Source organism: Protopterus annectens, chromosome 14.part0 (genome assembly GCF_019279795.1).
Source record: "Protopterus annectens isolate FY-2018-M chromosome 14.part0, PAN1.0, whole genome shotgun sequence".
In the NCBI taxonomy this organism is placed as follows: domain Eukaryota; kingdom Metazoa; phylum Chordata; order Ceratodontiformes; family Protopteridae; genus Protopterus; species Protopterus annectens.
In genome coordinates this window covers 58425354-58447919 of record NC_056748.1, presented here as the reverse complement: position 1 = coordinate 58447919, position 22566 = coordinate 58425354, and the positions used below count along the sequence as shown (strand labels likewise).

Below are 22566 nucleotides of genomic sequence, written 5' to 3'. Positions count from 1 at the left end.
ATTTTTCAAGTTTCTTGTTTAATTAGAGTAGTACTGTAGATTAGTCTTACTTTTTCCTGTGTTTTCTGACCCTTGGGAAACTCGTTTTTACTTGAGCCCCCCCCCCCCCATCTCCCTAAGTAGACCGTTTAAATTAGAGGCTATCCCCTTCCCTTTTAAATTGTTCCAGTAGGAAGTAGTGTTTAGCCTTTGTAGTCTAAGATAATAGTCTCTTAGTTTTGTTAGTATTGTTACCTTTAGTTTATTGTGTGAAGGTGTGGGACTAGTGTGTGTGTGTGTGTGTGTGTGTGTGTGTGTGTGTGTGTGTGTGTGTGTGAGGTTTTTTTTGTTTGCACTAGTCTAACATTCATCCATCGGTATTCCTTTTTTCTTTAATATGTCAAAGGATACCAAGGTATCAGGGTTCAAGAAGTGTGACTCGTACTGTCAGAAAATGTCTCTGACAGACGGTCACACTTCTTGTGTTTATTGTTTAGGTGCCCTACACCTGCAAGACTCTTGCTCGGTATGTCATGCCTTTAGTCCGAGAGTCCTGCAGGAGCGTAGGAACAAGCTGATTCTCAGGGGGTAACTAAAACCCAAGGGGTCTCCAGTGAAGTCTCAGCCAGCGAAAACCCCTAAGCCCACCAAGCAGTCGGCTCCCAGTACCGAGCCATCGCCAGGTGGAGCGTCTGCTTCAGTTTCGGTTCCGGCCGGAACCAAAGTATCTAAATCTCTCTCAGCTCCGACCTTGGCATCGGAGCCATCCAGGTCGCTATCCTTAGAGTCTATTCGCTCGGCTCCGGGATCGCCTTTGCTACTGTCTGAATGGAGCCATCAGTCCCACTCTTCTCAATCCTTGAGGCTATCCGATCATGACTTGGAGAGAGTGGTTAGTAGACTCCTCAAATCGCAGGCCCTGGCTAAAATGTTAACTAGCTCTCCTCATCAGGCTGTGGCTGTTCCTGTTTCTGAAGTAGTTCCTCCTCCGACTCCTCCTGTCAGTTCGTGGCCAGAGCTTGTTGGGGCTCGGATCCTGGAAACATTGGCGCCGATGCTTCCCCTTTCGGCTCCTTCGTCGGCTCCGATTTCTTTAATGGTTCCGTCCTTGAAGGGATCTGGGTGCTGAGACTCCCTCATCGGCTCCGAGGGGGCGAGTGGCATTGGACCCTTGTCCGACCCCGTTCTACCTCTCGGAGCCTCGGCGCAGGTAAGCTCGGCTCCTACATCGGCCTCGGAGCCGTCCCTTTCGGTGCCAGAGAGGATTCCTGTCTCTTCGGAGCGGAGGCCCTCTTCTCTGCCAGACAGGGGTGCCTTCAAGGTCATGAGGAGCGTGCTGACTTCTGAGTCTGCACCTTGATCAGCTCCTCCCCCCAGGGTGCGTGCTTTGGTCTCTGCCCCTCCTCTAGACCCCAAGAGAGGGGAAATCAAATGCTCCAGGTCACCCCACTGGGTGTATCTTCCTCTTCCGAGGCCTCCCCTAAGATTTCAGAGGAGCCCCCTCAAAAGAGGAAATGTAAGAGGAAACATGTTGACACCCCAGAGTCTGTCACGTCAGATACTGACTTGGAGGATTCGGAAGGGTCCCCAAGATCCCCCTCTGAAGATGTCTCTTTATCAGACATCCTTGAAATCCTTAAGCAGAGGGGGAACTGGTCTGCCCTTAACCCTTCTGAGGATAAGTCGGTATACTTGGATGCGTTTGGTTCTCGCCCCTCCTGGGTGTCTCCGCCCTTCGATCCATTGATGGAAGTAGTGGCTCGGAAGGCGTGGTCAGCTCCGGACACACTGGAACCAACCCCCCGCAGGCCCACTAAGTTTATTACGGCCCCTCAAGATAAACAGTTTTTGACTAAGGGTGTCCCCGTTGATGCCATGGTGGTAGCAGCTGCCACAAAAAAGGAGTTGGATGACACTTTTGTACCTGTCTATCCCCCTAATAAAGAGTCTAGGATGATGGATAGATACGGGAAGCGGATGTTTTCCTCAGTGACCTTCTCCATGCTGTCGCTGAATTATTTCTGCCACTTCACCCGTCTTCAGAGGGATCTCCTCAAGGAGCTAGGAGATACCCTGCAAGATCCATCAGCTGCGGGGGCTCAAGACAAGATAAACTCCCAGCTGGCGACTCTTAATTCTATCATCAACTCCTCCATGCGGCTCATTTCGTATGCGGCTGATGGGATGAGTAGGGCCGCAGGCACATGCGTGGCTTTGAGAAGACATGCCTGGATGCGGTTATGTAACTTCGCTGATCCCTTCAAGGCATCCTTCACCAACACCCCTTTTGATGGTTCGGCGCTGTGTGGACCTCAAGTGAAAGATATCCTTACCAGGTGTGAGCAGGAAGGCAAGACTCTCTCTGCCATGGGAGTCCATTTTTCCACTCCCTCTAGACCATACCCTAAGGGTCAGAAGAGTGGAAAGATGTGGTTCCGGAAACCCCAGGGAGCCATGCCTGACACATGTGGTGAGTTTCCCTCCAGAGGCAGAGGAGGGAACAACAATAGACGTCACCCGCGGGGCAGAGGGGGTCTGCAGAATCAGGGCAGCAGAGAATCTTTCTCTGACGAGCCCTTCCAGCACCCCTGAGGGGCTGCCTGGCTGTCCGCCTTCGGAGGCAGTCGGGGGAAGGTTGTCTCTGTACCCAGAAGCCTGGCGTCTCATCACTCAAGACAGATGGGTACAGTCTATCATATCCAGAGGTTACAAAATCCCATTTGTCCACACCCCCTTAAAATCAAACAATCCCATCCCAGATGTTCCACCCAGTCTAAGGGAACAGGCAGTACAAGAAATTTCAAGACTGCTAAAAAAAAATGGGCCATCCAACAAGTCCCAGCAGACCAGCAAGGATCCGGAATTTACTCAAAGTTCTTTTTGGTACCAAAAAAGACAGGGGACTGGAGACCCATTTTGGATCTCAGCAGACTAAACAAGTCTGTTCAAAGAACGAAGTTCCGGATGGTCACGCTTCAGTCCATTCTACCCTTTTTGGGTCAGGACAATTGGATGTGCTCCATAGATCTTCAGGATGCATACTACCACATCAAAATGGACAGGTGTTCCAGAAGGTTTCTCCGCTTCCGGCTCGGAGTCAGTCATTACCAGTTCAGAGCCCTGCCCTTTGGTCTCACCACAGCCCCCAGGGTGTTCACCAAATGCATGGCAGTGGTTACTGCTCACCTGAGATGGCAAGGATTCCAGGTGTTTCCTTATCTAGACGACTGGCTCCTTACTGCTACCACCAGACATCAGTTGCTGAGAGCCAGGGATTATACCATCCAAACATGCTCCAACCTAGTTATCTCAATAAATTTCGAAAAGTCTGCATTGTTGCCTTGTCAGTCTTTAACCTTTATAGGCACAAGATTAAATACGGAAGATCTGTCTGCAAGACTTCCAGTAGACAGAGTGGCAGACATTCGCCAACATGTACAGGTATTATTAGTATGCAGAAAGATTCAGGCCAAATTTGTCCTAAAAACCTTGGGTCTCATGGCAGCAGCGATCAAATTAGTTCCCCTGGCTCGTTTTCACATGAGGATTCTCCAGTGGATGCTTTTCACCCAATGGTCCTTTCAACAACTTCCTTTGTCTCACAAGATAATAATTACACAATCATGCAAAGACCACTTGGCTTGGTGGATGGTCTCTCCATCAGTACCCCAGGGCAGACCATTTTCCCTTCCTCCTCCAGTTGCCACAGTGACCACGGATGCCTCCCTGATTGGGTGTGGGGGGGGGGCATTTTCAGGGCAGGACTGTCCAGGGCACCTGACAACCCCACGAGTACCACTTGCACATAAACGTCTTGGAGATGAGGGGGGTGCTTTTAGCGTTGCAAGCTCTTCAGAACTCTCTACCCACTGGGACCATTGCAATTCAGACAGACAATATGTCTGTAGCGTGGTACATCAACAAGCAGGGCGGAACCAAGTCCTATCCCTTATGTCAAGAAGCACTCAGACTATGGCAGTGGGTGGACTCCTCTCAACGGTTTCTGACAGCAACGCACATCCCTGGGAAGTCCAACGTCATAGCGGACAGGCTAAGCAGAGCTATTCTCATGTCTCATGAGTGGTCTCTCAATCAGACAGTAGCGGACAAAATCTTCCGCAAATGGAGTCAGCCTTGCTGCAACCTTTTTGCAACTCCTCTCAACAGCAAGTGCAACAGTTTCTTCACTCTCTTCCCTCTTCCTGGACACTCCCCCAGAGACGCTCTAGTTCACGATTGGCCCCAGGGACTTCTGTATGCATTCCCACCCTTTCCCCTAATTCCCAAACTAATTCAGAAAGCTACCGTGCTGGAGTGCAGGATGATCCTCATTGCCCCCTACTGGCCTCGACAAATCTGGTTCCCGTTCCTGCATCGTCACCTTCTAGAGCAGCCTTGGAATCTGGACCCAGTTCCGGACCTCTTGCTCCATCAGTCGGGCAGGCTGCATCAATCTCTTCAGTCTCTCAGCCTCACTGCTTGGTTGCTCCACTTCCAACCTTAGCCAGGCTTCCCAGTATTTCCCATTCAGTGCGTGAGATTATCCTTTCTTCGCACAAACCTACAACCAGGAAGACTTATGCTAGTAAGTGGAAACGTTTCTCTTTCTGGGCAGAGGCTAGAAATATAGATCCCTTCACGGCCCCTGTCCTTAAAGTCCTAGACTTTTTAGCAGAACTTTTGCAAGCGGGCTCCTCTTCTGCCACCATTAGAATTCAGCTTGCAGCAATCTCAAATTTCCATACGGGCCTCTAAGAAACCAGCATCATGTCCCATAAGCTTTGCAAAGCTTTTCTGAAAGGAACAATCTTGCTCAGGCCTCCAGTGAGAGATCCCCCACCTCTGTGGGATTTAAATTTGATCCTAGCTTCCTTGATACTGCCTCCCTTTGAACCGGCAGCGTCCTGCTCCTTGAAATTGCTTACTTGGAAAACCCTCTTTTTGGTGGCCATTACTTCAGCGAGGAGAGTTTCTGAACTTCAAGCCCTTTGTGTTCGTCCTCCTTACCTAGGTTTCCATAAGGATAGAGTTTCACTCGGGACTAATCCTTCGTTCCTTACTAAGGTCCCCTCCGAAAATAATTTGAATCAATCCATCGATCTGCCAGTCTTTTTTCCAAATTATTCCAACAATGCTGAACACAAATTACACCAGTTGGACGTTCATAGGCAATTACGTTTCTATTTGCCTAGGACTGAGCAAATAAGAAAATCAGACTTACCTATTCCTGTCCTATGCGGAGGGTAAGCAGGGTCGACCAGTGTCTAAAGTAACCTTATCCAGGTGGTTGTCCTCTATTTTTACCCTTGTTTATCAGTTGAGGAATAAAGAACTCCCTGCTAAACCTAAAGGCCACTCTACTAGGGCTTTAACTACATCAGTAGCTTTTCAATCAAGACTACCTATGGAAGCCATTTGTGCGGCGGCCACCCCTCATACCTTCATTTCACATTATAAATTGGATCTGGCCTCTAGGAGCAGAGCTAATTTTGGTTCCACTGTGCTCAAGAGTCTGTTCCGATGAGCCACCCAGGACTAAGGTGCTAGGGACACTGTCCCAACCAGCAAGAATGAAGGCGAGAGAGTAACATTAAGAAGTTATGTACCTACCATAACGTTCCATGTTAGTTGTCTTCTTCTCGCCTTCTTTCTTGCGTCCCACCCTCCATCCCCCCAGCCAAGATGGACCGAGAAGAGTCCTCCTACGTGTCTTGTCACTGGCTGAGTCTTTACTGATTATGTCCTCTACCTTTTTCTTCAGCCCTGTAGCTGAAGTTTTGCTATTGGGATGGTTGTCCTCATGTATTATCATGGTGTTAGGTCTTCCAAATGAGATCTGGAGGTCTAGCGCCAGGCATTGTTGGATATAGGGAGGCCTTGAGCCAGTAAGTAGCTCTCGAGCTTTAGAAAATGGCCGAGTTGGAAGGTCGGCTCTGAACCCAACCAGCAAGAAAGAAGGCGAGAAGAAGACAACTAACACGGAACGTTATGGTAGGTACATAACTTCTTACTATATACTACTTTTACTTGTTTTTTTAGTGAACAGAGCGAGTGAAAGCAAGCATATATATATGTATACATGTGAATAAATGGAGAGCGATAATTCATTGTAGCATCGGTGATGATATCTGATGCATAAAAATGAAATAGCAGTCAAGCTGGGCAGCAATGTTGTCCAGCAAGACCAGCTATAATATTATAATGTCGCACTTGCTTATTTAATGGTGATTTATTGACTGTATACACAGTTTTTATTTTAGTAAATTATGTCAGACCGATAACATTGATTAAAGTAATACTAAAAGTATTATGAAATAGACAGAACACTATAGAAAGATATTGGATACAATATATTTCCACTCACGAATGTTTAACAATGACTGATACGTTTTAACTGATTCTTTTAACATAATGAACCAGGATTTCTGTGAGTTTGGAAAGTAAAAAGAGATATTGTTTTTATGGCTTGAATTTAGAATTCGTATCAATATTTGAACGCTTTTAGTTGGGATAAATGATGAATTTTTTTTAAGGAAGTTAATGGTTTAATTGATGCATAGTCATATGATCAGTATAAAAGGAAATGTTTGTTTGGCAGGAAGTTTTTAAGGTCTGAAGAAGCTTTGGTGAAAGCGCTTACCTGTGCTCATAGTAAAAGAACTTTTATACGTTTATGAACAAGACTGGATTATTTGAGTGAGCCGACTGGTTGCCTCTCCCTGTTTATCGTGTTTGGATTTATCATAGACTTTTTTCAAAACGGTGGAGAGACATTTGCTCTGGTGGGTGTGTTTATTCTCTTTGTTACGATTGTATTTTACTTCGCTTACACACTTCACGGAGACATGGCCGATGATAACCTACAAATAGAACTTGATTATAGACCTAATGGACCGGGCAGAGCCGAGGTGAATATAATTAATGCAAATAACGATGCCAACATATCAGATATCAACAGTAAGAAAATTCTGAATGCATCCGTTGGAGGCGAATGCCTGTTATCTAAGTTTACCACATGTATAAAACAGTGAAAATAATCCATTATTATATGAAGGTAACAACAACGCGACAAATGAATCTGTGGATGCCAATGTATTAGAACAACTAAGAACATCGATGGAGAAACTGGAAAAAGACTCTTTCAAACTGAAAAGGTTAACAACACAGCACCAGCATTTTGAAGCATGTCTAAGTAAGGGCATCATTCCCAGAGGCTTGCGAGTACTGAAGATGCCTACTTATGGTGAATAATATCCTAAATTATTGGCCAAATGGCAAAAGCTCAATATTGAGGTGAGCAAGAATTATTTACATTTATTAATAGAGTTCTTTATACCAGAAGAGATTGCTTTGAGAGTATCTATATTTGAACGACAGAAAAAGCTATATGCAGATTTTAATAGTGAACTGGTAGATAAAGCCTTGCCCATTAGGCTAGATACCATCATGGTCTATGAGAAATGGCTCATACAGCAGAAACGTACCAAGCTGGACAGAGATATCCAGGATTTCCAGCTTGGCAACGTCTTTACTTGGCCCAGAACGAATTTAGTCAATAGACAGTACGTTAGTAATCAAACAAGAGAGACTGATATACAGAATCATCACAATAACCAATTATTCTCTCCATTAACATCCGCTAATTTAGACTTAGTCCAGAACAGAGCAGAAAATAATGAGACATCTGATATATCTGACAAACGCCAAATGCCTAGCAATAATGCTGAAGGCTCTAGAAGTACTTTGCCTAGTGTTCAAAGCCCACTTTTATTGACAGCCCGTTCACAAGTACATGGGGATCAAACCCCAAAGGACACTACGAATGATCAACAGATGGTACGACCTAAAGTGGGTCACATGAATACCACTAGAAATAACTTCAACATTAACACCATTGATAAATCAATGGGTTTTCATCAATTCCCCCTTCCCATTTCTACGGAGAAGCGGGTGAGAAGGAATCATTCGGAGAGTCGAGGACGGCAAAAAAGAAAATTATCAATAGAGGGGGAAAACAATCACACCCTCAAGAAAATGTGGAACCAGACAAGGATTGTTTAGTCTGGAATATATCACATCGAGTTTTGGACAATTATGAAATTAGTGTACTTAAAGGGTGGAATTTTATTCCCACTAGTAAGATTCAACTCACAGATGTTTTGATAGATATTAAATTATATATCAGAAATATTATGCTGAAATTTTTATATAGAAATCATGTAAGTGGTGATATTTTTCCTTTTTCGAAACCAAGTCAGTTTGTCCCGATTAATCACCCATTGGTAGAGGCATTTTATAATTTAGTAGAGGAAGACGTACATTGTCTGTATAATGAGAAGTATAAACAGGGCCATATTAAATCAAGGTTTAATTTGAATTACAATGAAAGGAAAGCTTTACAGAGACTACAGAGAGACCATACTATAGTCTTTAGACCAGCAGATAAGGGAGGACCACTGGTCGTGATGGACAAGATAGAATTCATAAAAGCGATGGAAGGTATGTTGAAAGATACACGCTATTATAGTGTCATAGACAAAAGAATAGTTGAGAAAATAAAAATAAATATAACCCAGACCGTACGAGAGTTAAGCAGTAGTAATAGGATAAGTCATGAATTAGCAAAATTCTTAGAGGTAGAACATCCATTGATACCTGAGATACAAGATATACTTAAGGTACATAAAAATCCGATAAATCCTCCCATGAGACCAATAGTCTCTGGGAGAGGATGGTGTACAGAAACATTCTCACTTTATATAGAGAAACAACTTAGACCTGTGCTGAACAACAATAAGATGGTGTTGAAGGATACAAAACAGTTTCTTATGGATCTTTATGAACATACTAGTACCACTCCTTTGCAAACTAACATGTTGTTTGCCACTTTGGATATTCAATCATTATTTACAATAATCCCAAATGATTTAGGTATTGAATAAATAAAAAGGTATTTAATTAAACATAGTGAATACAGTGAATCTAATATTCAACTTATAGGTTTATTTTTAGAGCTGGTGCTCATGAATAATGTCTTTGTTTTCTTAAACACCATCTATATTCAATGTGAAGGCGTAGCTATGGGCACTTCATGTGCCAATAGCTGCGCCAGCATGTTTCTAGCTTTGTGGGAAGAAGAATATTTATTCCAAGAAATCTGGTTTAAAGATCATGTGATGTTTTATCGTCATTTCGTAGATGATGTCTTCCTCATTTGGGAAGGAGAGGAACAAAAGTTATATGAAAGTATTTCAAAAATGAATAAAATGACTGACTGCTTAAAAGTTTCCTCTACTATCTCATATACCAAAGTAGAGTATCTAGATGTATATGTCGAAAGGGTAATGGATACTTATATTAATACAGGGGTGTATAGGAAGAAATGCTATAAGAATGCAATACTTCATAGACAAACTATGCACCCACAATATGTATTTAATAATGTAATTAAAGGACAAGCTATGAGAATATCTGGACTAAATGCTACAGAAGAAGGATACAATGAGGAAATTACCTTATTCAGAAATAGACTAGTTAAACGTGGTTATAAAGGCATGGACATAGACGAAAGTCTACGAGATATGAATACTATGAGATTAAATAGGGCAGCACCCTATTTTTCAGATACTATAGTAACGAGAAAGAAATCTATTAATGAAAATCGGGGATTACGAATACCTATGTTCCATACAGTAGATAACCAAAATATAAAGAAAATAATTCAGCAACACTGGCGTATTCTAACCACAGACGAAGATATAAGGAAGATAGTAGGGCCAAAACCAAGGTACCTATTTAAGAATAAACCAAAGCTCAAAACGTTACTATGTCACCAAACCAGAGATCATAGTACCAATGAATACAATGGGACTATACCATGTGGCGGTTGTAGATATTGCCCATATCTAGATGAGAGCTCGGAGTTTATACATCCAGACTCTGGAATCAGTTATCATTTTAAAGTAACAGCAGACTGCAATACTTTGCATGTAGTATACTTAGCTACTTGTCAGAAATGTTTATTGTTCTATGTAGGTAAAACCGATCGGAAATTTCGAAATAGGATTAGAGAGCATTTATATGCTATAAGAATAAACTATGAAAATAATGCCTTAGCGAAACATGTGGATATGGAAGGTCAAGACCATACCTTTAAATTTAAGGTGATAGATGTGTATATGCCCAGGATATGGGAAGGAAATATTAGAAATGCTACAGAGAACAAAGAGGTCAACTGGATAATTAAACTCAGAGCAGATAAAGGCAAGGGCCTAAATGAAAGAGCAACAATCAAATCAATTCTTAGGAACAGAAGGGTAACTATCAAAAAGTAGTAGTAACTCATTTAAGAGCGAGATTCATTTACCATTAAAGTACGAACATACCAGATACATTATTAGGCTACATAAGAGTGGCAATAGGGTAACTATTGCATTCTTACCAGCATACATAAGCTGAACAATTTTGAGTGGCATAGAAAAAATATGTTAAGTGTTAATTCTATGTTTATTTTCATGTTTTAATATGTTGGTTTTTGAGAATAATTTTGTAAAGCATCTAGTATCTCTTTCCCAACAATTTTAATATAGTTTTTAGAACACCTTTTGAGCCAAATAATTGTACAACATGAAGTAATTTGTTAGAAGACTGCAGATATATGTTCGTATTTATGGTTTTGGAATACTTAGCTAGTTGCTTTCATGTTCTTTAATAAAGGTTAATGTTAGCTAGTTTTCATGTAGTTTACACCTAATAGTCATTATAACTTTTTTTTTAATATATATATCTGGCTTCATAACCTACATGATTATAATATATATATTTTCATATCAGTACACTAGGTTTGATTGCCGTATGGATGTTAAAGCACATTAATATCCATGGTTATATAACCTGGATATATGTGGGCCTTTATGAAACAGTTATCAGATAAATTTGTAGTATTCCCAGAACATATTTTCCTATTGGGTTAACTACTAAGCATAGTGCCCGTTAGTATTAAAATTGTTAGTATACATAGTTAGCCCTTTGAAAGCACAAAGTCCGGTTAATAATTTATAAGCATTTCTAGACAGCAGTTTTATGATAAAGATATTTCTTATATTAAAACCCATTCTCATTTCTGGGCTGTCTAATTATTTAACAAATATTTATATGTCAATTGGAAATAAACGACTGATATATTTCTCACAAGCTATACGGCATTATCATTTTAATGATGTCTGTAGATTATAAATAATCAGGCAAATGATTATATAGTAAAAATATCTATGTTAGAGGGATAGTGAGTTAAATAAATATATGCAGCTGCATAAATATTTATTGTATACTACTTTTACTTGTTTTTTAGTGAGCAGAGCGAGTGAAAACAAGCATATATATATGTATACATGTGAATAAATGGAGAGCGATAATTCATTGTAGCATCGGTGATGATATCTGATGCATAAAAATGAAATAGCAGTCAAGCTGGGCAGCAATGTTGTCCAGCAAGACCAGCTATAATATTATAATGTCACACTTGCTTATTTAATGGTGATTTATTGACTGTATACACAGTTTTTATTTTAGTAAATTATGTCAGACCGATAACATTGATTAAAGTAATACTAAAAGTATTATGAAATAGACAGAACATTATGGAAAGGTATTGGATACAATATATTTCCACTCACGAATGTTTAACAATGACTGATACGTTTTAACTGATTCTTTTAACATAATGAACCAGGATTTCTGTGAGTTTGGAAAGTAAAAAGAAATATTGTTTTTATGGCTTGAATTTAGAATTCGTATCAATATTTGAACGCTTTTAGTTGGGATAAATGATGAATGTTTTTTTAAGGAAGTTAAATTGATGCATAGTCATATGATCAGTATAAAAGGAAAATGTTTGTTTGGCGGGAAGTTTTTAAGGTCTGAAGAAGCTTTGGTGAAAGCGCTTACCTGTGCACATAATAAAAGAACTTTTATACATTTATGAACAAGACTGGATTATTTGAGTGAGCCGACTGGTTGCCTCTCCCTGTTTATCATGTTTGGATTTATCATAGACTTTTTTCAAAACGGTGGAGAGACATTTGCTCTGGTGGGTGTGTTTATTCTCTTTGTTACGAATATATATATATATATATATATATATATATATATATATATATATTTGTTCTTTGGGGGTTTTGACATGCTTTTTAACATTGCATGTTGGTTGATTAAAGGCATAAGAAGGAATGGTATGAGGGGAAGTATAAATGTGTAATGTATCTTTAAATGCTGCTAGATAAACAAGGGCTCTTTGCCCATTAAGACACACACTGATGACGCCATGCGGCGAAACCGGTCTGTGCTGCAGACTGTGCTTTGATTAAACTCCATTTGAAATATTTGCTGTCATGGTTTTTCTGTGCTGGTGTACTTTTTGGTGATTTATGACATTTTTCTTTCTCCGTGCACTGAAAGGATCGTAATGTGCACCAGGATTTTTTGGATATATATATATATCTAAGGGCCCTTGTTTATCTAGCAGCATTTAAATATATATATATAAATAAATAATAAATAAATAAATAAATATATATATATATATATATATATATATATATATATATATATATATATATATATATATATATATATATATTTAAATGCTGCTAGATAAACAAGGGCTCTTTGCCCATTAAGACACACACTGATGACGCCATGCGGCGAAACCTTGTTCAATAAAGTAATCAGCATTATCAAAGTGAATGTAAGATAACATCTTTCAACATCCAAAGTCTTACCGTTTATCACCAAACTGCTTAAAAGTCCTTTTGTACCCTTAACATTCAATATACGTTTTCTGATATTGGCAAGCAGTCTTGTTTATCCAGTATGTGTTGTTTGGGGGAAGGTCATATGACCATTAAGGTTAGAACATCTAATCATAGCACATTACAGCTGTTGCCATGCACAGACCAACCAGGACCTCCGTAAAACCTTGTGCAATTTGCAAAGCCCTTCTTAGTGGTTTAATTTAACTAATTAAATGTTTACAGTTTTATTAGCGTATTGTTTTTGAAGCCCTTGTGAGGAACAGTGTTTTCATTCGCATTGCCTTTGCCCTGTCCATGAACATTGCTTGATACATTTACTTGCTTTTTTATTATTCAGGAACTGATGAACAAGCCATTATTGAATGTCTTGGAAGTCGTTCCAACAAACAGCGGCAAAAAATTATGCTGTCCTTCAAAACTGCCTATGGAAAGGTTAGTCCTGTAATCTTTCTTTATTCTGTAGTCCTAGGAGGCCAGATAGAAATTTATGAAACTCTTGCAATATTTGAAACATTTTTTTCTGAAAAAAGATGTACATTGCACATGTACCACATGTAAACTTTTAGAACATTTAAAAGTGCTGAGCCCATAAAGGCAGAGATGATACAGACATTGTACCAAGCTGAATATTGTAAGTTGCAACTGGAACACGGTGTTGTCATGGTCGTGTTTAAGAAAAACATAAATTAGAAAACGGGTGTCATATCTGTTTCTCTGAAGAAATGTAGTCAGATACATTGGCTGTCATTCACCTATGCAGGGACTCTCTTAGCATTAATCTGATATGTTCAGCCCAATTATAGTGATTTGGGCTGACAAACAGCACTTGGGAGTATAAGAGTAAAGTAACTAGGAAGATAGAAATGGGTTAGGTAGGTGATACATGGATTGGTTCATTGTGATCATCAGCATGTGAATGTTGTGGGTGCGCAGGACTTGTCTTGCCTTATTATCCCAATTAACTTACAAAGTGATACAGACAGTTAAGATGTGAACTGTTTTATTGTTTGGCTAGTTTAGTAATGCTGACCTTAGGATAGATATTGCTGATATATTGTGACAGCTTGCTTCCAAACTCTGTAGGTAGATGAGACATAAATAGGTTTATTCTAGCACCAAAGTTACATTCTCTGTGGAGAGGCTGGATATAAACTTGTTCAGCGTTTTGACTAATTAGGTGAGATGTGAACTGGTTCATTCCAGTAGCTAATTAGGTGAAACAGACAGCAGTATTCATAAACATCGGCCAAAGTGGAGCAACACATGCCATGCGCACAGTTTGGCAGTGTTGCATCGCTTCACTGTAGTGTGATTCAGAGACGTGCATAGTTAGCATGTTTCTGAATCCTGAAAAGTCCCTCCAGTGAATGTATATGAATTGATTATGACTCGGCTAAAACAGCTGTGGTTAGGTACCCCTTTCAGTCCATAGCACATGTGTAGCACTGACACACACACACACACACACACACACACACACACACACACACACACACACACACACACACACACACACACACACACACACACACATCCACACACACACACACACACATCTACAACCTACTTCTTTAGGGAAACAGTGTTCTGTACACAAGTGAATGGGGTTCAGTGCAGCTGAGTGTGCTCTTCATGGAGGAGTGTAGAGCGGATAACAGTGGTGTACACTCTTCACAGAAATTGTGTAGTGTCAACATCTTAGGTTCTCTATATTTTGCTGTTCCTATAAGAGTGAAAATGTCTGTGAAGTGCAGAGGCCTAATTACACATTAAACATCCAATGGGTACCACGTGTGTGTACATCTCAGAAAAAATGCCACTGCCTAGTTCTGCCCCACTTTTCAGTGTATGACATTGTTAAATATGCACTCCAGATAGTGCAAGGTAGGGTGAGCAAAATAATAGTCCTACTTAAGTACAGCAGTTCTGAGATGTTTGGTAATTGATCTTTGCCCTTGTTGTGAAGAAAGGACAGTTTTACTTGTAAAGAGAAGTAATGTTCAGATTCAAAAAAGCAGCATTTATAGGAACATAGGAATAATACTAGAGCAGTGATTACAGGAACCGTAGCATGCCTAGCCAGGTACATCTCTAAACAGACGCACTTAAATTTTCATGCCACCTATTGCAAGCACTTATTGGTGTTCTCTTCCCAATCGAGCATGACTATACATACTGACTGTGGTGTAAGTTTGTCTCTACCATCCAATCAAAGCCTTATATTTTTCTTGTCATATAATGGTAACATGCGCCTCAGGATGAGAATATGTAGCGTTAGAAGCCTATCCCTTCAGTGGGTCTTGTTTACTTTTTGGAATATGTTTTTCTTCCTTTTATATATGTCTGTAGAGCCACTGTTTTTGTGAAGAGGTGAAAGGTCAAATAGGATTTGGTCCTTCTTAACTTGAAAAATAAGACTCAGGTCACCTCTGAGTGGCCAGTAGGTTGTTTGGTATAAGGAGAATTGTGCTAATCTGTCTAGATAGCTGAAGGATTTAAGGCCTTTAATTTTCTTGGTTAACCCTCATTCCGGCCTTTCCTGTTGAGCAGCTTGCTTAGCTTTGTACATACCAAAGGAGACACTGTATTCTATGATCCGTATGATGAGGAAAGAGTGCAGTGTTAGGATGATTCCTCTTGATCTTGAAGACATTGAATTTAAACTTAACTGGGCTAGAGAGAAAGATTTCCTGACTATGTTAGAAACCTGATGATCAAATGAGAGAGAGAGAGAGTTCGACAGAAGTACCCAGATCTGTTATGACCATATCTATCCGAGGAGAGTGCTATTTATAACATATGAGTTGGCCCAGATCTGTTATGACCGTATCTATCCGAGGAGAGTGCTATGTATAACATATGAGTTGGCCCAGATCTGTTATGACCATAGCTATCCGAGGAGAGTGCTATGTATAACATATGAGTTGGCCCAGATCTGTTATGACCATAGCTATCCGAGGAGAGTGCTATGTATAACATATGAGTTGGCCCAGATCTGTTATGACCATATCTATCCGAGGAGAGTGCCATGTATAACATATGAGTTGGCCCAGATCTGTTATGACCATATCTATCCGAGGAGAGTGCTATGTATAACATATGAGTTGGCCCAGATCTGTTATGACCATATCGATCCGAGGAGAGTGCTATGTATAACATATGAGTTGGCCCAGATCTGTTATGACCATAGCTATCCGAGGAGAGTGCTATGTATAACATATGAGTTGGCCCAGATCTGTTATGACCATAGCTATCCGAGGAGAGTGCTATTTATCACATATGAGTTGGCCCAGATCTGTTATGACCATATCTATCCGAGGAGAGTGCTATGTATAACATATGAGTTGGCCCAGATCTGTTATGACCATATCTATCCGAGGAGAGTGCTATGTATAACATATGAGTTGGCCCAGATCTGTTATGACCATATCTATCCGAGGAGAGTGCTATGTATAACATATGAGTTGGCCCAGATCTGTTATGACCATATCTATCCGAGGAGAGTGCTATGTATAACATATGAGTTGGCCCAGATCTGTTATGACCATATCTATCCGAGGAGAGTGCTATGTATAACATATGAGTTGGCCCAGATCTGTTATGACCATATCTATTCGAGGGGAGTGCTATGTATAACATATGAGTTGGCCCAGATCTGTTATGACCATATCTATCCGAGGAGAGTGCTATTTATAACATATGAGTTGGCCCAGATCTGTTATGACCATATCTATCCGAGGAGAGTGCTATGTATAACATATGAGTTGGCCCAGATCTGTTATGACCATATCTATCCGAGGAGAGTGCTATGTATAACATATGAGTTGGCCCAGATCTGTTATGACCATATCTATCCGAGGAGAGTGCTATGTATAACATATGAGTTGGCCCAGATCTGTTATGACCATATCGATCCGAGGAGAGTGCTATGTATAACATATGAGTTGGCCCAGATCTGTTATGACCATATCGATCCGAGGAGAGTGCTATGTATAACATATGAGTTGGCCCAGATCTGTTATGACCATATCGATCCGAGGAGAGTGCTATGTATAACATATGAGTTGGCCCAGATCTGTTATGACCATATCGATCCGAGGAGAGTGCTATGTATAACATATGAGTTGGCCCAGATCTGTTATGACCATATCTATCCGAGCAGAGTGCTATGTATAACATATGAGTTGGCCCAGATCTGTTATGACCATATCTATCCGAGGAGAGTGCTATGTATAACATATGAGTTGGCCCAGATCTGTTATGACCATATCTATCCGAGGAGAGTGCTATGTATAACATATGAGTTGGCCCAGATCTGTTATGACCATATCTATCCGAGGAGAGTGCTATGTATAACATATGAGTTGGCCCAGATCTGTTATGACCATATCTATCCGAGGAGAGTGCTATGTATAACATATGAGTTGGCCCAGATCTGTTATGACCATATCTATCCGAGGAGAGTGCTATGTATAACATATGAGTTGGCCCAGATCTGTTATGACCATATCTATCCGAGGAGAGTGCTATGTATAACATATGAGTTGGCCCAGATCTGTTATGACCATATCTATCCACGGAGAGTGCTATGTATAACATATGAGTTGGCCCAGATCTGTTATGACCATATCGATCCGAGGAGAGTGCTATGTATAACATATGAGTTGGCCCAGATCTGTTATGACCATATCGATCCGAGGAGAGTGCTTTGTATAACATATGAGTTGGCCCAGATCTGTTATGACCATATCTATCCGAGGAGAGTGCTATGTATAACATATAAGTTGGCCCAGATCTGTTATGACCATATCTATCCGAGCAGAGTGCTATGTATAACATATGAGTTGGCCCAGATCTGTTATGACCATATCTATCCGAGGAGAGTGCTATGTATAACATATGAGTTGGCCCAGATCTGTTATGACCATATCTATCCGAGGAGAGTGCTATGTATAACATATGAGTTGGCCCAGATCTGTTATGACCATATCTATCCGAGGAGAGTGCTATGTATAACATATGAGTTGGCCCAGATCTGTTATGACCATATCGATCTGCGGAGAGTGCTATGTATAACATATTAGTTGGCCCAGTCTGTTATGACCATATCTATCCGAGGAGAGTGCTATGTATAACATATGAGTTGGCCCAGATCTGTTATGACCATATCTATCCGAGGAGAGTGCTATGTATAACATATGAGTTGGCCCAGATCTGTTATGACCATATCGATCCGCGGAGAGTGCTATGTATAACATATGAGTTGGCCCAGATCTGTTATGACCATATCGATCCGAGGAGAGTGCTATGTATAACATATGAGTTGGCCCAGATCTGTTATGACCATATCGATCCGAGGAGAGTGCTTTGTATAACATATGAGTTGGCCCAGATCTGTTATGACCATATCTATCCGAGGAGAGTGCTATGTATAACATATGAGTTGGCCCAGATCTGTTATGACCATATCTATCCGAGCAGAGTGCTATGTATAACATATGAGTTGGCCCAGATCTGTTATGACCATATCTATCCGAGGAGAGTGCTATGTATAACATATGAGTTGGCCCAGATCTGTTATGACCATATCTATCCGAGGAGAGTGCTATGTATAACATATGAGTTGGCCCAGATCTGTTATGACCATATCTATCCGAGGAGAGTGCTATGTATAACATATGAGTTGGCCCAGATCTGTTATGACCATATCGATCTGCGGAGAGTGCTATGTATAACATATGAGTTGGCCCAGTCTGTTATGACCATATCTATCCGAGGAGAGTGCTATGTATAACATATGAGTTGGCCCAGATCTGTTATGACCATATCTATCCGAGGAGAGTGCTATGTATAACATATGAGTTGGCCCAGATCTGTTATGACCATATCGATCCGCGGAGAGTGCTATGTATAACATATGAGTTGGCCCAGATCTGTTATGACCATATCGATCCGCGGAGAGTGCTATGTATAACATATGAGTTGGCCCAGATCTGTTATGACCATATCGATCCGCGGAGAGTGCTATGTATAACATATGAGTTGGCCCAGATCTGTTATGACCATATCTATCCGAGGAGAGTGCTATGTATAACATATGAGTTGGCCCAGATCTGTTATGACCATATCGATCCGCGGAGAGTGCTATGTATAACATATGAGTTGGCCCAGATCTGTTATGACCATATCGATCCGCGGAGAGTGCTATGTATAACATATGAGTTGGGAACAGCGTTTTTGCCAAACACTACTATGCTGCACTTTTTGCATTTAACTTGAGGCCATTTTCACCACACAAGGTATGTGCATATTCAAGCCCTTATCGGAACTGTTTAGTATCAGTGGACGAGAAGGTAATCGTGACCAGCTTGCAGTCGTCAGCCAACAGATGACTGCAAAATTAGTGCCAACGAGGAGAGTCCCCCATATACAACCCTGTAGTTCCCCACTAGCTACAATGTTATGTTAAGGGAGGGCCCAGTACTGATCCATGTGGTACCTACCCCACTAGTTATAGTATTATGTTAAGGGAGGGCACAGTACTGATCCCTGTGGGTATCCCTCTAATTACAATGTTATGTTAAGGGTGGGCCCGGTACTCATTTCCCTGTGGTATCAAACTAGTTATCAGTGTTATGTTAAGGGAGGATCCAGCACTAGTTACAATGTTATGTTAATGGAAGGCCAGGTACTGATCCCTATAGTATCCCACTAGTTACACTATTATGTTAAGGGAAGGCTCAGTATTAATCCCTGTGGTATCCCACTAGTTACAGTGTTATGTTAAGTGAGGGCCCTGCAATGATCTATGTGGTATTCTACTAGTTACATTGTTATGTTAAGGGAAGGCCCGGTACTGATCCTGTAGTACCCCAGTAGTTACAATGTTATGTTAATGGATGGCACCAGCAGCATTCACAACTTGGAGATCTGTTGGATATCCAGATTACAATCCAGTGGATAATGCATGGATATACATTGTTTGTCTAATCTTTCAGTAATACCAGTTTAGGGGGTAGTGCCATAATCTTTGGAGAGGCCAAGGTAAGCTGTGTGCACAGAGTGATCATTGTCCACAATGTTTGTAATCTATCCAAAAACATTTACTAGGTTCAAGAGCCCTTCACAAAAAAAAAAAAAAAAAAAAAAAAAACAGAGACTTAGAGTGGGTCTAGATCAGATAAGTTGCATTTGACTGCATACATGACTTCTGCTATGATATGTTCCATGGTTGTGTGTATAAGGCTGGTGAGAGCGATGGTCATATAATCGCTCTGGCCTGTGGAGGGGCTGCCCTTGTATTGGCTGGTCACAGTAACTGCTCCTCAGGCATTAGTCGCAAACCCTGTGGTTAGGCTGAGGTTTATTTTTTTTATTTTATTTATTTTACATTTGTTGACCGGGCTAGTCCAGCTGGATATATGTCCATTTTCAGTGGAGGCCCGGGGAGTAAAGCTCCACAAACAGCAAAAAAATAGGCCAAGACAATGATATTTACAATAGAAATTGGTACATTACAAAGCTTTATAACATGTCACATATCTAGGATTTTATATTCTGTATTCCAATAGGGAAAAATCTGATGTAAATATACCTAAATGCAACAGTAGTTTGTATTAATAATGTAAATTATATGTAAGAGATACTATAGATTCTAAAGTCACACAAAAATATCAAAAGAAAAACGTTAGTGTTAAGTGGATAGAGTATTTAAAAGCAAAGTACAAGGCTACAATTATAATGTTCAGTCTCACAAGAGTTCTGGTCTTATATGAAAATGGTTAGTCATTCGATTGTATATACATATTTACATGAGGAATAATCCTCAGAATGGTCAAGCACACTATTATTGGCGAGTAAACACAAGGTAATGCTCATAAGAGGCTAGGAATCAAAGGAATCTAGAAAAGGGTTTGGTGGTTAGTCTGGGTTATCACAGGGGCATAGCCAGTGTGATTTGAGGTAGGGTTTGAGCTTGCTTTTAAATAGGTTAACTGAGGATAGTGAGGTTAGTTGACTTGGGAGGCTGTTTCAGGTTTTACTTACTGTATTAGAGAACAGGGTGTCACCAGCTGAATTGTTGGATTTAGATATTTGTACAAGTAGTTTGTTAGATGAGCGTAAGGTTTTCAGATTGTTATAGGGGGTGACTAGGGATGTAAGTATGGGTGTATTTTGAGGTTGATACAGGATCTTGTGGGCTACTATTAGTTGATTGAAAAGTATTAGATTTGGCAATTCTAACCATCCAAGTTGATTCAGGTTGATACAATGATGAGTTCTATAGGAGGACCCAGCTGCAAATCTGGCAATATTGTTGTAGGAGGATGACAGTTTGCTCAGATTACTTCTGGATATTTTGGTATAGATAGGGGAGGCATAGAGCAGGGTAGAGATAAGGTGGGTGCGAGCAATGGTGACCCTAGCTAGTGGAGTTAGAAAGGGTTTGATCCTGTAGAGAGAACCTAGTTTCTTATTCACTGTTTTTATGGTGTTATTATTGTGAGGTTCAAAAGACAAGTTATTATCTATTAGTACTCCGAGTAGTTTGGTGGTTGGCTCAGGAGATATTATAGTTCCATTATTTGAAGTGACAGTAAAGTTAAGTAGGGAGGTTCTGCGGGTGGGGGTGAATAGAAGCATTCTATTTTTTTGGGGGGTTTAAGATAAGACACCTATGTGTAGGAGCCAATTTTCGACTGTGCTAAAGGTCTTTTGGTTTAGTGACTGAAGTTCTGATTGGGTAGTAGCAGAGCATATGAGTGTGGAGTCATCAGCGTATTGGATACAATCGGCTTGTGGAATTACAGAATGGAGGTCATTTGTAAAGATGGACAAGAGTAAAGGACCCAATATGGATCCTTGAGGAACACCTAGGGCAACTGGGAGGTGGGAAGATAAGGTGTTATCCCATAGTACAGCCTGTTGCCTATTACCCAAGTATGATTGGAACCACTGTATAGTAAGGCTGTGTAGTAAGGTTTAACCATTTATATAGAGGTCCGAATTGTATATACCTGACACTGATGAGAATGCAGCCTTGTATGTTATCTAGTGCCGTAGAAGTATTATTTTTAGCCTTTGACAGAGGTCCAAAGGCTTCTTCATAGGTGAATTCCAAACAAGTGGGTCACCTCTTAGGGGAGTGTTGTCAGTGTGGTATTTTCGTGGGGTAGATGTCTTCCCAAAGGATGCAATAACACATTTTTTGGCATTTAGTTTCAGGCCATGATTTTGACACCAGTTATTTATTTGAGACACACCGTCCTGCTGGATGGGTAAGTCATTTAGAGATTCAGTGACTACTCCTAGCTTACAGCCATCTGCAAAATGCCAGAGCCCTTTGGTATTAGCTTTTACTTCGAAAAGTAGACGCCAAACAGGAGAGGTCCAATCACAGAACCGTGAGGGACTCCACTGGTGAGTGGTCTGTTTGTGGAGGTAACTTCCCCTGTTTGGATTATCTGCATCCTAAATGTGAGCCATTTGGAAGTCCAGCAGGTGACAGAGGCATTTATTCTCAGTTTCTACTATGCCTGAGTGAGGAATTGTGTCAAAAGCTTTGGCCAGATTGAGGTATGCAATATTACCATTTTGCCTTAATCCAGTGCTTTGGTGACCTTTTCAAAAAATCCACCAGGTTGAGTTGGCATGACCTACCCTTGACAATTCCAAAATGAGATGAGTCCTGTGTTTTGAGGTTTCCTATGTCATGATTGATTAATTCTGTGATAAGTGTTTGCATGTCTTTGCATATTAGTCTGGTCAGACTTAT

General features: G+C 40.7%; 1 protein-coding gene across 2 annotated transcripts in view; it reads left to right on the top strand.

Annotated features, from left to right (window-relative positions):
* ANXA11 (annexin A11) overlaps positions 1–22566 on the top strand; it is an 872911-nt gene that overhangs the window by 597925 nt on the left and 252420 nt on the right. For both annotated transcript variants that reach the window (XM_044055766.1, XM_044055767.1), the window contains one exon: positions 13129–13223. In XM_044055766.1, coding sequence (XP_043911701.1) covers positions 13129–13223 — 95 coding nt within the window. The remainder of the gene's footprint in view (positions 1–13128; positions 13224–22566) is intronic.